Raw genomic sequence first — 12,421 nt, forward strand, 5'->3', positions numbered from 1 at the left:
GTTAGGCCGCTGATTGTAAATTGTTGAGAGAGGAGCTTCGATGTCGGTGGATAGCCCACTGTTATAAAGATTTCAAAGAGTTAGGCTTTGAGGCAAACATGTTGACATCCTTTCCATAGTCATGATAATCTGCCATGTTTTTATGATTTGAACTGTTCAGAAGTGACCCAATAAATAGAAGGGGGATGAACTAGAGCATCACGAGGATTTTTTGTAGGCTTTTTGGCATCACAATAGGAAATTCAGGACATTCTAGAGGTCTAACACAAATTGGGTTGAACATGATTTTCTGAGTAAATATTTTATCTAATTAACCTAAATATTGTTGTTTCTATTAGGATGTAATGCAATGTATCTAGCCTTCGACCTAAATAATATAAAAGGATAAACCTACAATGTAATGAGGGATGGAGAATTGTTGAAAGGAAGAGGCACTACAAACATTTTAATAAAAGCGCTGAGTAGACTGAGTCATTAGTTTGAGCGATTCCTATTGTGTGCGTTATCAAGTTCTTATTTCGTTTGTTAATCTAATATCCATTTCTGAAGTTGTTGTCTTGAATTTATTCCTATATGCTCAAGATAAATGTGCACCTTATACATGATAAAATTATTTATTGCTTGGTCATGGTCCTTTTAAATATTTGGACATTAGTTATGTAATAGAATTCATAACCATATGCTTTGTTATAATTGACTAAATATTTTTGTTTTTTCGTAATTCTTCACTATACTATAATCGATAGTTGACTTGTAATGTGTGTCTACCTTGCTTCTTTTATCTAGATGAATCATGCATGCCCAGATGTGATATAATCCTATACTTTAGTGGCCTTAGTTTCCAACATTTTCATCAAATTTTATATTATCTACCATTGAGCTTAATAACTAGTCTAAAATTCATATCCTATCCATCATTTTAATTGATAGTTGATCCGGTGGGAGAGCGCTCTCCAAGATTTCAGGGACTAGACCTTAACCTACAAGTGGTTTGTGGTTACCTTTGGGATCCCTTTCCTTAGCCTTAAGTGATTTACAGAGTGCTAACACGATGCACACCGGAGCCTAACTAAGTGACCTCCCAATGACAAGATGCTTTAGCAAATCAAGGTAGGTCCAACTGAAGGGTGCACACGCAAGCCTAACTAAGTGACCTCCCAATAAGTGAGAGGTGCACACTCTAGCCTAATTAAGTGACCTTCCAATAACAAGATACTTTAGCAAAGACACCTCAACCAATTGAGCTAACATTCATAGCTTATATCTATCTATCTATCTATATATATATATATATAAACTAATTTGAGCCTAACTCTAAAGGTCTTGAAGAGAATTAAACCAATTACTTCTAATAACAAAATGGTTTAACAATAAAATCTTAACCAATTAAACTAACACTCAATATTGATAAAAAAACATATTAATATGTAATAATATATTAAAATTATTTTGATTCATTACATTTTTAATTTGAATGATTGAATATATTATTTACTTATTTACTTTGATTAGATAGAAAAACTAAAACCAAGCCGATCTCTATCAAATGAAGAAATTATGTGACTTTACACCATGCAGCCTGCTCGGAAAATATGAAGTCCAAAGATCGAACCATAAAATCATGCCGCATTTTGAAAAATATGGATTTGGTTTTCACTCACCATGACAGAGCCCTATGAGCATTTGACAAATTAACAAAGGAAAATGATTGCCCTCACCTCCTGACAGAATTGTGGTTACAAATTTTCTTTGAAATGGTGAACGTCAAATGCAATCTTTTGGATTTTTACCTTACCGAGACATGGTGCAGTTACATAAATAACAGATATTTTCTGAAGTGATTATTGTTAACACATTGATTAAACAATTCGATACCGATGCATAAATAAGTCCGAATTATGAACAGTATGCATAGCTCATACAGTTGGGTTTGTCTGCCGCTTGCAGTCATACTTTCAATCAAATTTCGATTGATATCTTGTTCATCGGAGCCGCACTTCGTTTTGTACTCCTCACTCTTTTCATCGTACTTCTCCTTCCCCGATTCAAGCGGCTTCCCTCCAGCAACAGGTCTAGCATCTTCGATCCGGGGCCTCTTTTTGTTGCGATAAAAGCAGTATAAAACCATTTGACCCAACCCCAGTGGCACTCCCACAAAGTTTGGTGCCTGCGCAAAATGAAAGAAATCGCTAAGCGGGAGCATCATATAGCAGTTCTTACTACGCGATATTGTCGGGTAATATGAAATGATGCCGTTAAATTTTTCATGTAAACTTGTAGGCATTGTATTTATTATATTACCATGATGAAAATATATCTGCTGAGCGCGCCATACACCATCCACAGCACACTCCCGTGGAAAGCGAACAACGAGAAATAGAAGCTCGGCATGAATTCCACGCTCATTGTTTGGATTGCCAGTCTCTGAATCGCAAAAAGCAATATAATATATTAGCAATGGGCCCTCTCAGTGGCAGTAATAGATACCTATAATTATGAAAATTATAGGTGCCTATAAGTATGAAAATTATAGGTTGCTATACTTATGAAAATTACTTACGATAACGGATAGCGGCGAAGCTACCATTCCTACAGTTCCTACAAGGACCTTCTTATGCTTGTGGTCATGTACACTACAAAAAGAAGCTATCGTTATAGTCCCAAACACCACCAATACACACGCGACCATTGCAGCCATTTTCCTCTACAAACAATTTATAGAGAGCGAGACAGTAAGTGCAGTTCCTCCATATTGCATTATTTTACCCAATCAGTTCTTCAGTTACCATTTACATCAGGGAAAATATGTTGAAATTCCAATGTTACCTTGGGCTTAGGTGGAGCGAATATAAGATAGATGCAAACGAAGCAGCATTCGAGAAGGAGGCCAATGCCATTGACAACCATAACTACAATGTTATCCCACCCGTTGCTGATGAGAGGTGATCCATACAACGTGTAGAGAAGACAATTGAATAGCGCTATTGCATATGGTAAGCCCGAAAAGCTCTCTGTAGTTCTCTTTTCTATCACCCTCTTGAACATTGTACTGTTCCCCCATATCACAAGAATAAAATTAATCTTATACCCAAGAATAAAAGTAACGTTATACCCAAGATGGTGCTTTATTTCTAGTTGAATTTCATTTTACCACCATGGAGTGAAATGATTATACTCACATTGGTGCTCCATACATGAGCAAAGCGAAGGCACTTCCTGTAACGTCGTCACAAGTCGGAAAAATCAGTGGACATGATTAATATCTTTGTTCATATACAACTAAGATGATTATGTAAAAGGTAAAAATAAGCCGAATTAGGTGGTTATCTAAAAGGTAAAAATTAGCCTAATTAGGTAGGATATGGTCTTTAAACACAGAAATTCATATCTATGCCTATAGACGACTGAGATACAGCTTAATATTAGGGATTTGGTGGCGGTGAGAGACCTAAAATTCCAACCCCCAAGCGTATGAAGCTGTTCATCATTTCCTTGTTCTCAAACGCCCACGGGCAAAAATAAGAAAAACTCAAAGTCTCTCAGCAGGGAAGTGGCACAAACCTTCTGCTTATAGCATTTGCAGTATGGGTGGATGCATACTTATAGCCTTTTAATCACTTCCAATTATAGTTTGCTCTCTGTGGGTCTGGACTCTCTACTGATATTCTCTCATTTGGTGTACGCCGGGGCAAAAGGAGACATGCAGCATGAGAAAATCGCAAAGGCTGACTTCAGTTTAAAAAAAAAAAGGGAAAAGTACATGTGAATCGACTGGTGTTGGTCGATCTTTACGTTGCTATCCTTGCAACTGTGCAATGTACGTTTTATAATATTGTATTCCTATCCCATAGGCAGGCACATAGACGTTTTTTAAGCATTCAGAAATGGTCACCATCTTGCTTTTGTTGTTGACCGCTTACTGCGTAGGTTGTCTATCATTTTTCCATCTGCGATTCTCCACTCACGATTCTCTGCCCTTTTCCCTGTGTATGAAAGAACCTTTGTCGGTTAAGATTTACGTTGCTATCCTTGCAACTGTGCAATGTACGTTTTATAATATTGTATTCCTATCCCATAGGCAGACACATACACACTTTTTAAGCATTCAGAAATGGTCGCCACCTTTGCTTTTGTTGTTGACCGCATATTGCGTAGGATGTCATCATTTTTCCATCTCCACTAACGATTCTCTGTACTTCACCCTGTGTATGAAAGAACCTTTGTCGGTTAAGATGTAAGTATTTTAAAAGTATTGCGTAATTTTTTATTCCAACGATTTTATTATATAGCGCATCCGTAACATTTCCTTCGTTGTTGCAATATTCTGCATTTCTGTGTGCCCGTGCATCTCTGTTTTAAGTTGAATCTTGTGCGTACGCGTGATCAGAATAATTCGTACTCCGGATCTAGTTTAGTATCAAAACTCTCCAAGTTGCTTTTGTCGTGAGGGTTTAGATTCAACCCTGAATCAATACCTTCAATTTTAATTTCAAACGACTCAATTTTATGTTTACCCCTTATTCCAATAAATATCTATTATATTGTGCATGGTTTTATTACATTCTGTAAAAGGATTTGCGCAGTAGTAATCAGATTTTTACGTTTTCTATTTTATTTTCCAATCAATTCAAAGGTATGGTTTACACTCGATTCTAATCAAATTCTATCATAGGGCATGCTGCACAAAGATTTGAGTAGTAGTCATAAGATGTTACTTTTTTGCGTTTTATATTTAAAATTGTCGTAATTAATATTTTGATACTATATAAATGGGGTGTAATGATTTGATTTTAAGATTCCGCTTAAATTATATCTAGAATCTTATTTTTTAATTTCTATTTTTTATAAATTTAGTGGGATTATATTTTTATTATTTCTAATATAATATTTAGATTAAAATGAAAATTTAAATGGGTGATTTCACATCCAAAAAAATAATTTAACATAGCACTATAGCATTTGATAAGCACTTTTTGTCCAAAACCTATGAAAATATAATTTAAAATTTAAAATAACTTATAAATAATATCTATTTTTTTTTTAAATATATAATTTATTATTAAATCTATGATTTCAATTTCAAATTATAGATATAAAACATTATTATTTTTAAAATATAATTTTATTATCATTTGTTTATTTATTTATTTTATTTTTTATTATTTTTATTTTAAAATTATTATTAATAGTTTTTATATTTAATTGAAAAATAAAATTTAAAATAATTTATAGATAACATTTATTTTTTAAAAGATATACAATTTATTATTAAATCTATGTTTTTATTTAAAATTATATATATAAAACATTATTATTTTTAAAATATAATTTTATTATCATTTATTTATTTATTTTATTTTTATTATATTTATTTTAAAATTATCATTAATAGTTTTTATATTTAATTGAAAAATATTAAAAAAATAAAAATTAAATTAGATGATTAATCTATTTTACATTATATAGTATAAATTTTGTTAGAATAATAATTCTTTTAATCTAAATTATATTATAAATTTGAGAAACTGAATTTTTCTTCTATAATTTTAAAACATTATATAATATTTATATTTCTTTGATATTATATATAAATAAAAAACCATAATATCCTGTAATACTTGATTATATTATTTATTTTAAATTTTATATTATAATTTTTTTCATTAGTGTTATATACAAATTTATATGATAAAAATTAATCATGTTATATACAAATTTATATGATAAAAATTAATCATATTATAATTATATATATATATATAATACATAATGTACATTGTTTTTTAGTCAATGAAATCATCTAATACATAATGTATATTATTTTTTAGTCAATTGGATGTAACTCTCATGGCTAGGTCATAATGATAATATTTTTTGAATTCTAGTCTTGTGAAATGGAAAATATTAATACCAAAGGCATAAAGGATAATAACGTTATGTATTACCATAGAATTAGATAAATACATTAAAATAAAAGAGACAATTAGAGATGACTACTTCCCATTGAATAATATGGGAATTTTCAATTTTCGTGAGTCATTTTATATCAATGCCATCCATACAAGCTCTAAAGCTATCACTAAGGATGCATTCCCTTCTTTATGAAGCTTTCATACGGATTGTTAGACTCTCTCTCTAGTTTCCACTTTTCTTTTGATCTTTACCACAGAAAATGGTGCAACTTCCTCTATTTCTCTTGGGAACAATGAGATGTCCCTATAAAGTCACACCATAGCTCCCATTGCCAACATGGCACCTTCTAAGTCTCTCCCAAAGATGAAACATCACCCATGAAAACACAATTGCACTTGTGTTTTAAATAACAACATAAACCCATTGAACACAGTAATCAAAAAATTCAACAACATGTTAATATGATCATTAAAATTTCGATAGAGGTGGTAGATCCAAAGTTCTAAGTTCTTCACCACATAGGTTACATTGGGAACCTAAAATGAAGTTTCATCAATTTACTACAATAGTTTAATTCATAGATAGAGTCATTCTCATATTATTTTTGGCATCAAGAGAGTTATTAAAATGAGATAGATTCACTTTAGGATTTTATCATATGTAATGATTGATTTTCTAGTGATGGAAATACATTAAACATACCTTCTTCATTTATACCTATCTTTGTGTTGAGATTTTTAATTAACATATTAGCACTAAAAGTAATTGGGACACCATTTGCATGACTCTTGGATAATGTTTCTACTGTATAGCATATGTACAAAGCCTTTCCACTTAAAGAAACTTCCAAAATTAGATCACCAAGTAATACATAGAGGTCTTCTACAAATTCTAAGTACAATTCTAAATTTGATCTTAAAAACATACATATAATTAAATTAAATTTTAATATAGTTATTATCATCCACCATCATCAACCTTCTAGTTTTCCCTCTCATAATCTCCTCTTATTTCTCACACTTCCCATTTTATATATAAAAATATTGCACTTTTCACAAAATGGGCTTAGCATCACCCTAATTTAATTTATTGTTCCCTTACTCATTCATAACCTATTAAAGCCTAATTTTGTAACCTCAAAACCATTGTAGTAATGACTGATATGGATATCCTACTTAACCTTTCCTGGTTTAAATAATTGACTCTATTCCTCACTGGACTTGTGGTGTGATATTTATCCAAAATTACTAATTTAAGAATTTAGTTAAATTGATAAAAAAAAAAATGATATTCAAAATAAATTCATTTCCACTATTTATATTTACGTAAAGCGCTTTCTCTTCTAGTTACTACTCATCATCACAATTGATCATTTCCATCTTGGTTAGATTACCAAGAATGCTTAGTGCTTATTGTAAATTTCTTAACTCACAGCCCAAAGATTATCAATACCAAATATTTCACTGACAAACTTAATATGATCTTTGTTTAAGATGACATACCTTGATTAACAGTGGAAGAAGTAATGGCTGCCATCTTCTGTCTTCTGTCTTCTGTCTTCTTCTCAGAATTCGGTTTCTCTCCTCTTTCCCTCACTTCCTTTATGCGTTTCTTGATGGAGAAGAATACAACTCTTGTGTGGGAGAGAGAGGACCCAATCCTTTATATATTTAACTTTAAGTCTGGTACGTCCATCATATACCAATTCAACGCTTTAATGCTTTAATCCTTTAATGCTTTAATGCTTTTAATTATAGAATGACTTAATTAGTTGGGTCACATTAAGATTTAGAAACTTCCATTTAATTTCTAACATTCTCCCACTTGACCCAACTATTCATAATATTAAGTGTTGAACATCATACCATGATAAATTGCTGAGAGTTATGGCGGTTGTGCACTATTAATTCAATGCATTCCCTTCCATATACTACAATACCAACAATCCATCAATTCATACTCATAATTTATATGAAACAGCATAATGGTCCACATAATGTCTTATATCATAATGATTAAACATAATATCTTTATAAGACTCTTTCTTGTTTAAAATTACATAAAATACGCAATACTTCATTAAAACAAGAGACACATAATTGTATATCAGAAACACATAAAAGAGCTCAGAATGTCACACATCAATTATTATTAATAAAACCAAGACCCATTCTTTGAACATGTTCCTTAAATTGTTTTGGTTGTAACCCTTTCGTCAAAGGGTCTGCAATCATAAGTTCTGTCCTGATGTGCATGATTGACACTCTTTGTTTCTGAACCTCATCTTTCACAACAAGATACTTCAGTTCTATATGTTTGGCACCTTTAGAGTACTTGTCGTTCTTTGAGAAAAATACTGCTGCAGAGTTATCACAATAAATTTTCAGCGGCTTGCTAATGGTGTCGACAACCGCAAGTCCTGAAATAAAGTTCCGCAACCATAATGCATGAATTGTGGCTTCATAACATGCCACAAATTCTGCCTCCATAGTGGATGAAGCAACGATAGTCTGTTTCGCACTTTTCCATGATATGGCACCTTGAGCAAACATAAACAGGTAACCAAAAGTCAATTTTCTAGTATCGATGCATCCAGCAAAATCTGAATCGCTATATCCAATCACATAGGATGCCTTTCCCATATCTTTCATTTCAAAGTTCGTCGAGAGAAATTCCTTAGTCTCATGCAATATACTTAAATTATTTGCAGCAAGCAAGATGTCATCAACATAAAGGACCAAAAAAATAAACTTGCTCCCACTGATCTTTTGGTATATACAGTGATCAACCGTATTTTCCTTAAAACCAAAAGATGTAATAATGGTATTGAACTTAATATACCATTGTCAGGATGCTTGTTTAAGCCCATATATTGACTTCTTAAGTTTACACACCAATTGTTCTTTACCTTCTACAGAAAAAACCCTCAGGTTGATCCATATAAACATCCTCATCAAGATCTCCATTCAGAAACTCCTTGTAATCAACAATTCCAATATCATAATCTGATTCTTGCATATAAACCACATAATCATTAGAAATAGTTGACCTACGATTTCTTTGAGGTCTTCTTAATGCTACTTGTTGTGGTTCATGCATATCAGCATTATGTAAGTCATTTCCTTCAGGAAGTACTTCTTCATTTATATGTTGTTCATTATCATCATGCTGTTCTACAACAGCTGGAACAACATTTGGAGTAATAGTAGATGGAGGAACTATTCTAGGCAATGTAACATTTACCCTTGTTTCCTTTATTTCTACTATTTCTCTTCTAGTACTCCCACTGACTTCACCATTCTCAATGAATCTTGCATTACCAGTTTCTAATTGCCTCTCAACTTCCTTTACAAACGTCTCAAGGACATTCAAGGCTGGAGTGTCCATAGGTCCGCAAATATCAGTGTGTATTAGTTCAAGAAGCTGGCTGCTTCTAGTGGCTCCTTTCTTATTATGTTTGGTTTGTTTACCTTTAATACAATCCACACATAATTCTAGATCACTAAAGTCCAAATTTGACAAAATTTCATTACTTACTAATCTCATCATTCTTTCTTTGGATATATGACCTAGTCGTTTATGCCACAAGAAAGCAAAATTTTCATTCAACATGCTACGTTTACATCCAACATTATTTACTACATTCAACAAGGAATTCGCATAAGTGTCATTCAGCTTCAATTTATGTAAACCATCAATTAGAATACCAGAACCAACATTATCAGTATTCTTATATAAATCAAAACAACCAGATCCAATCATACATCTAAAACCAGAAATATACAATTTACTTGCGGAAATAAGGTTTCTAGATAATGAAGGTACATAAAGGGTACTGTATAAGTTTAATACATATCCACTTTCTAGAATTAGACAATAAGTCCCATTGCCTTCAATTGAAGATTTCATTCCGTTTCCCATAAAGAGAAAACGATCTTCATTTGGATTTATGGTTCGGATCGTAAGAAATCCCTGCACATTGTTGGAAACATGAGTTGTAGCACCAGTATCAAGCCACCATGTATTAATAGGAACTTCAACTAAATTTGATTCAAAACATACGAAAGATAGATAATCACCTCTCTTTTTGAACCAAACTTTCCTTTTCGGACAGTCACTTTGATAATGTCCTTTCTTTTTACAGAAATGACATTGGACATCCTTTAGTTCCTTCTTTTCCTCATCCTGCCCATTCTTAGCAGGTGCCTTTTTCTTCTTGAAATGACTTGATTTTCCTTTCTTTTCTTTACCAGCTTTATTACTCACCAAACTTACTGAGTGATTCACTTGATTTTTCAAACGTCCTTCTTCCTGAACAAGTCTACTGGCCAATTCATTAACATTCCACTTATCCTTTATAGTGTTATAGTTAATCTGAAAAGGTCCATATTCAGAAGGTAGCGAGTTCAGGATGAACTGGACAAGAAAAGAATCCTCTACTGTAAGTCCCAGGGAGTTTAAACTTGCTGCAATATTAGTCATCTCTATAATGTGCTCTTGCATAGTTCGCGACCCATCAAACTTCATGGTCGTGAGTTCTGCCATAAGAGTACCAGCGAGTGACTTATCAGCTGAACGAAAACGCTCTTCCACAGACTGCATATATTCCTTAGCACTTTCTGTTTGTGGAATTGTTGACTTGATGTTGTTGGCAACAGTCATCTTAATAAACATAAGGCTCAATCTGTTACTGCATTCCCATGCTTTACGGTGTGATTTTTCTGCCTCAGTACTGTCTCTTGTAAGAGCAGCAGGCTTATCCACAAGGAGTGCCAAGTCAAGATCCTGAATACCTAAATGGAAATTGACTTGTTCTTTCCATTCAAAAAAATTAACACCAGTGAACAATGTAACAGATGAATCATGTGTATTCATGGTAACTCCTTGATTAAAAATGAAATAACTATAAGCTCATAACTAACGCGATTCAGATGTAGACATAATAGTATAATATAACACTCCTTTGGGTAGATACCATCTTATACTTAACATAATTAAATACCAAAACATAAGCAGGTAATAAATATATTCAATCAAATAGAACTGACATCTTTGGATGATCAATATTTATTTAATCAAAATATCTATTAAACCTCATCATGTCAACTAGTTATAGAACAAGACTTTCCTTTGGGTAAGTTCTCAGGTTCTACCATTAGTGACGCCAGTTTTAATTGGTATTTTATAACTGGCAATTTCTATCAATAATCATTATGTCACTTATGCACTAAATGATTATTCTGATTTTGACCACTTTGGTGATTAACAAAATCATAAATCTCATGTGCATAAATGATTTATAACCCATACTTGATACGAAACATTCAGTCACAGAACAATTACTATAGAGATCCATCATTATATGGCAAAACAATCAAACGTTAATAACTTCTATTATCAACGCAATTACTCTGTGGAAAAAAATAAATTTCCAACACATTATTCTATAGAGCATGTTCTTGTAGAAAATATATAATGGATTATATCAAGATATTTATATGCTGTTATTGATTCCACTATGGGCCAAAATCTTACGCCTCAAGCTAGCAGCAACCAAAACCTTAATTTTTACCACTCAACCACCACGGAACAACTTAGAGTTTCGCAGATTCCATTACAGCAAATACAAAATGATGAAAAATCACAATACGGCGGTTGAGACAGGACGGCAAGTAATAACGATCGTCACGATGAATTTATTCACCATATCGGCCCCATATCGCATTACTTTAGCTTTAGTATTATTGTTTGGGTGGGCATAAAATTCAATACAGTCAATACCCTTATGTGATTATAGTATACATTTCGATATTGAGGGGATTCATAGTTATTCTCTAGAGAAGCCCAAATTTCAAACAATGCCAAAAGTGCATAAATCTTGCCCTTGAATCCAAAAACGTTCTAATAAATATCATACAATATGACGCATTCAAAACAGAATTAATCCAATAAGGAAAGACGTCACTCCAAACTATATGCCCAGGCACAGAATGTATGATTCGAAGCTGGCAATACGATGAACTTTTGACAGCGCTGGAAAATTCAGTGGTAGCCTGAGTTTCTCGTGAGCACACCTATCATTCTCAGGAGCTGTCAAAACAGGAGGGGTCGGATTTGATTCTTAGTACAGAGGCCGAGCATATTTTTCAGAATTAAAAGCCGGTGGCTGCAGAAGGACGTATTCAAAAGGGCCGACTACTATTTTTCTTCTCAAGTCGAATAGCCAGTGTGGGGATTCGATCCTTCAGTTTGAGGCTATTCTACAGATCAACGGTTTCATGTTGTGACAGTACCCACCAGCAAGGAAATCGATCTTTCCAAGGGAGGATGGACTCGTCATTGCCATTTTCATAAATGATATTTGGGAATGTTAAACCTCCAGGATTTCCCAAAACTTAATGGATGATCGCAGGGCATATAAAACGCTAGGAAATATTCATAGGAAATATTCAGTTATTGATTTGGCTCTGATACCAAATGTAAATTTCTTAACTCACAGCCCAAAGAT

At 32.9% G+C, this 12,421-nt stretch overlaps 1 protein-coding gene across 1 annotated transcript; it reads right to left on the reverse strand.

Moving 5' to 3' along the window:
• Positions 1-1,810: 1,810 nt before the first annotated feature.
• On the reverse strand, positions 1,811-3,488 carry LOC149260169 (bidirectional sugar transporter SWEET3b-like). The gene is made up of 6 exons (XM_089457120.1): positions 3,449-3,488; positions 3,180-3,216; positions 2,827-3,049; positions 2,561-2,704; positions 2,302-2,424; positions 1,811-2,167 (listed from the first exon to the last, which is right to left on the reverse strand). The coding sequence occupies exons 1-6, from the start codon at positions 3,486-3,488 to the stop codon at positions 1,811-1,813; spliced, it is 924 nt and encodes a 307-aa protein (XP_089313246.1).
• Positions 3,489-12,421: the final 8,933 nt, after the last annotated feature.

This window comes from Pinus tabuliformis, chromosome 6 (genome assembly GCF_031772625.1).
Source record: "Pinus tabuliformis cultivar Carrire ecotype Pingquan chromosome 6, CPIR1, whole genome shotgun sequence".
Classification (NCBI taxonomy): Eukaryota; Viridiplantae; Streptophyta; class Pinopsida; order Pinales; family Pinaceae; genus Pinus; species Pinus tabuliformis.

Bases quoted from the DNA above. Each gene is read 5' to 3' on its own strand.
- LOC149260169 (XM_089457120.1), bottom strand. From the start codon at position 3,488: ATGATGAACAGCTTCATACGCTTGGGGGTTGGAATTTTAG. The intron at 3,050-3,179 runs GTGAGTATAATC...ATGGGGGAACAG, and splicing joins CTCATGTATGGAGCACCAAT to TACAATGTTCAAGAGGGTGA. The intron at 2,705-2,826 runs GTAACATTGGAA...AATTGTTTGTAG, and splicing joins TCGCTCCACCTAAGCCCAAG to AGGAAAATGGCTGCAATGGT.